This window comes from Microtus ochrogaster, unplaced genomic scaffold (genome assembly GCF_000317375.1).
Source record: "Microtus ochrogaster isolate Prairie Vole_2 unplaced genomic scaffold, MicOch1.0 UNK81, whole genome shotgun sequence".
In the NCBI taxonomy this organism is placed as follows: Eukaryota; Metazoa; Chordata; class Mammalia; order Rodentia; family Cricetidae; genus Microtus; species Microtus ochrogaster.
Genome location: NW_004949179.1, coordinates 307664 through 311729, shown reverse-complemented (window position 1 = coordinate 311729; position 4066 = coordinate 307664). Strand labels below are relative to the sequence as shown.

Below are 4066 nucleotides of genomic sequence, written 5' to 3'. Positions count from 1 at the left end.
AGACAGGGTTTCTCTGTAGCTTTGGAGCCTGTCCTGGAACTCCCTTGGTAGACCAGGCTGGCCTCGAACTCACAGAGATCCGCCTGTCTCTGCCTCCCAAGTGCTGGGATTACAGGCGTGCGCCACCACCGCCCGGCTTCTGAGGTGTGTTATTGATTGGGTTAGAGAGCACAGTGGTCAGGGCTGTCTCCAAGGATGGTCTCTGCCTAGCCCCACCCCTCATCCCTCCAGCAAATCTCAAGTTTTATTAGGCGGTCCACCTCAGGAAGATAGAAAAGAATTAACACACACACACACACACGCACGCACGCACGCACGCACACACGCACGCACGCACGCACGTGACTTCGTCATTCTGCATGCTCAGGAAACCCAGTCCTGGACTAGAAATCTGTCCTAGGTTCCTCGTAGGCCTGGCTGCTCTGTCCAGTACCACATTCACAGTGCCAGGCTGGGCCTCTGCAGCTGCACAGTGTGCAGTTGATGGTGATGGTGCCTGGAATCAGAGCTGCTAGATCACCTTGAAAGCTGATCTTGGGCAATGTGGGGCCCACGGAACTGTCATTGAGGAGAGATAGATAGACCTGGAGTATTTGAAGAGACCAGAGGGAGCTGCCCAGGGTCTCAAATTTTATTTAATGATTTATTTATATGCATTGGTGTTTGCCTGCAAGTGTGTCTGTGTGAGGGTTTCAGGTCCTCCAGAACTCCAGTTACAGACAGTTATGAACTGTTGTGGGTGCTGGGGATTGAACCTGGGTCCTCTGGAAGAACAGCCAGTGCTCTTAACCATGAAGCCATTTCTCCAGCCCCTCCAGGGTCTCTTTTTAAATGACCAATTTCTAGGCTGCCAAAGCCTGCTATTCTTCAACTGTCCCCAGACTCTGTAGACCCCAGGCGTGGGCCTTCAGACTTTGTCCTTACCCCTGGCCTGACAATTTGGCAGCCACACCAGTGTTTATGTAGCTGCCATGTGCCTCTGAGTGGAACCAGAAAACCAGAGCCACATCTGGCTGGTCAGACTGTCTGCCTTCCTAAGGGCTGTTGGGTCCAGAGGCTCTTTTCTCAGTGACTCACCTTACTCTCCTCTAGCACAAACCACCGAAACAGCTTTGTGCTGTGACTTCCAGTTAACTTTATCTGTGCTGTGTTTGTCTCTTGTGTCACAGTGCCACCTAGTGGACATGTCCGGAGCTGCTTTTCCACAAGCAAGATGGGAGATGGGTCCTTGAAGGGTGTTGGAGTACACACCCAGGGACATTACCCTCTATGCACAGTACCTTCTTTAGAATTTGCTGCCCCCACTCCTGTGCTGCAACAGAACACATTTAGCCCTGAGACTTTAGAAATAAATGTGTATGCCCTCTAACACCTGTTATAAAGAGGGGAAGTCCAGCGTCAGAGTGGTCCTGTGTGGATTAACTGACATGGGCTTGCTGGGCCAGCAGCTCAGAGATTGGTCCTTAGCCAGTGTTGAAAGAGTGCTCGATGGAACTCTGGTAACTGGCAGCCTGTGCCTCCCCACACACTCCTCCCCAGGAGCTGTGTTTGGCTGTTTGTTCACAGGTAAAGTGAGCTTCCTCTGAACTTGAGCAATGTACAGGGTTGGGGGCAGAGGGCAGACTGTAGTGAGTAGGACAGCATTGGGGTCCTCAGACAGAGTTGATCAGGCCTTGAGACCTGTAGTCACTGCAGCCACTTGCTGTTGACAGTAGTCTCTGTCCCGCCTGGTCCTACAGTCATTCAGTCCCAAAGAAACACACAGAGGTCTACTACATTAATTATAAACTGGTTGGCCAATTAGCTCAGGCTTCTTATTAACTCATTCTTACATCTTACAACTTAACACATAATTTTTTTTTAATTTTATTTATTTATTAAGGGTTTCTGCCTCCTCCCCACCACCGCCTCCCCTTTCCCTCCCCCTCCCCCGATCAAGTCCCTCTGCCTCATCAGCTTGAAGAGCAATCAGGGTTCCCTGACCTGTGGGAAGTCCAAGGACCGCCCACCTCCATCCAGGTTTAGTAAGTTGAGCATCCAAACTGCCCAGGCTCCTACAAAGCCAGTACGTGCAGTAGGATCAAAAACCCATTGCCATTGTTCTTGAGTTCTCAGTAGTCCTCATTGAAGCTAAATAAGAAGGTGAATCCAAAGACAAACATATAGGCATCCTCCTGAATATTAACACATAATTCTTGTCTGTGTTAGTCAGGTGGCTTGGTACCTTTTATCAGCAAGGCATTGTCATCTTGCTTCCTCTGCTTCTGGGTGATGACTGCAGACTGAATCTTTCCTCTTCCCAGAATTCTCCTGTTCTCATTGCTCCACCTCTACTTCCTGCCTGGTCTCCCTGCCTATACTTCCTGCCTGGCTACTGGCCAATCAGCATTTTATTAAACAAGTACAAGAAACAAATCTTTACAGGGTAAAACCATTGTCCCACAGCAACATACTATGTGTTTCCTAGGTAGGCTGTCCCACAGATGGCCCCAGGTTCCCTTGTGAGTGAAATTCAAAGGCCAACAGCATGCCATTGAGCTGTTTGGGTTTCTGGGGGGATATGTGGGATTGGGTTAAATGGGGGGGGGGGACTTTCTTTTGGGTGGTTCCCAGTGGGAGCCCTTGGCTTTGGAGTGTTCATGTCTCATCCTGCCCAGCACTCACATCTGTGGCTCAGTGTGTTTACCCGTGATCTAGTGCCACGGTAGATTAACACTTTCTGCATTACCCATGGTATATCAGGTATACACAGATAGAGTACATGCTCTGGAATGGATGGCCCCAGTGACCGGTGAGAGCATCCATGATACAGATAGCAAGTCAGCTGGGGACAATAGAGCACCTGGAGGAGGCCAGCAGGGGCCAAGTGCACACTGCTATGCTAACCCTTGTTACCTCTGTCTTACAGTGACATTAAATCTGAGAAAAGACCTCCCTCACCTGATGTGATCGTGCTCTCTGACAGTGAGCAGCCATCAAGCCCAAGGGTGAATGGGTTGACCACAGCATCCTTGAAGGATACCAGCACTGAGGCGCTCCTGGTGAGCCTTTGCAGGGCTTGTGCCCACGCCTGGGAGCCTGGCCACCCTAGCTTTGCAGTCTCTACTAAGGCTTTCCCCAATTTTGTGCTCTTGCTCTCATAGAAAAGCAGCCCAGAAGAGCGAGAGCGAATGATCAAGCAGCTGAAGGAGGAGTTGAGGCTCGAGGAAGCAAAGCTGGTTCTGTTGAAGAAGCTACGACAGAGTCAAATACAAAAGGAAGCCATAGCGCAGAAGGTACATGTGCTGAATCTGGGCACCCCAGGATTAGAGAGGTTGACCCAGGGCAGAGGCCCAACCCACAGGGCACCTGAGCAGCAGGGAGCAAGCAGAAGATGATTACTGGGCAGAGGTGTGTGAACTGCCCAGCACCACCTCCTGCTGATGCGCCCTGCTATCTTCCAGCCTGCAGCTTCCTCAGGGACCTCCGTGACCACCCCTCCCCCACTCGTCCGGGGTACTCAGAACATTCCTGCTGGCAAGACATCACTTCAGGTTAGTGTGTACTTGTCTGCCTGTTTCCGAATACCACCACTGCTTATGACTAGGTTCCTGAGCAGCCTTGGTCTGTGAAAGCAAAGACTGACTATTCCCAAGTTAGCAGGCAAGGACCAAAGTGTTAGGTGTACCCCAAAGGACCCCACCAAACGAGGCACTCTGTTGATGTCACAGACTGTGGTCAGTGGTGATCAACCAGTAAGATCGAAAGAGTGATTAAAGCAGGACAGGCGCTCTTCATGTGGACTTTACTGAGGCCTCTCAGCTCAGGCTTCTGTCCACACACTTCAGTGGCTCTGTCACACCTTCCATGATTCCTTCCTCTGAGTTCTCGTGACTCCCAGTACAGGTAAATAGTTGTTTTGTTTTTTTTTTTTTTTTTTAGGCTACTCTTGGGTTTTTGTGTGTTGGTTTTTAATTTGTTAACCTTAAAACAGAAACCAGCCGGGCAATGGTGGCGCATGCCTGTAATCCCAGCACTCGGGAGGCAGAGGCAGGCGGATCTCTGAGTTCGAGACCAGCCTGGTCTA

At 50.5% G+C, this 4066-nt stretch overlaps 1 protein-coding gene across 5 annotated transcripts in view; it reads left to right on the top strand.

The window, feature by feature from the left end:
* Positions 1-4066, top strand: part of Gatad2a (GATA zinc finger domain containing 2A) — an 88647-nt gene that overhangs the window by 76917 nt on the left and 7664 nt on the right. For all 5 annotated transcript variants that reach the window (XM_026777753.1, XM_013354975.2, XM_026777752.1 and 2 more), the window contains 3 exons: positions 2909-3041; positions 3144-3275; positions 3444-3533. In XM_026777753.1, coding sequence (XP_026633554.1) covers positions 2909-3041; positions 3144-3275; positions 3444-3533 — 355 coding nt within the window. The remainder of the gene's footprint in view (positions 1-2908; positions 3042-3143; positions 3276-3443; positions 3534-4066) is intronic.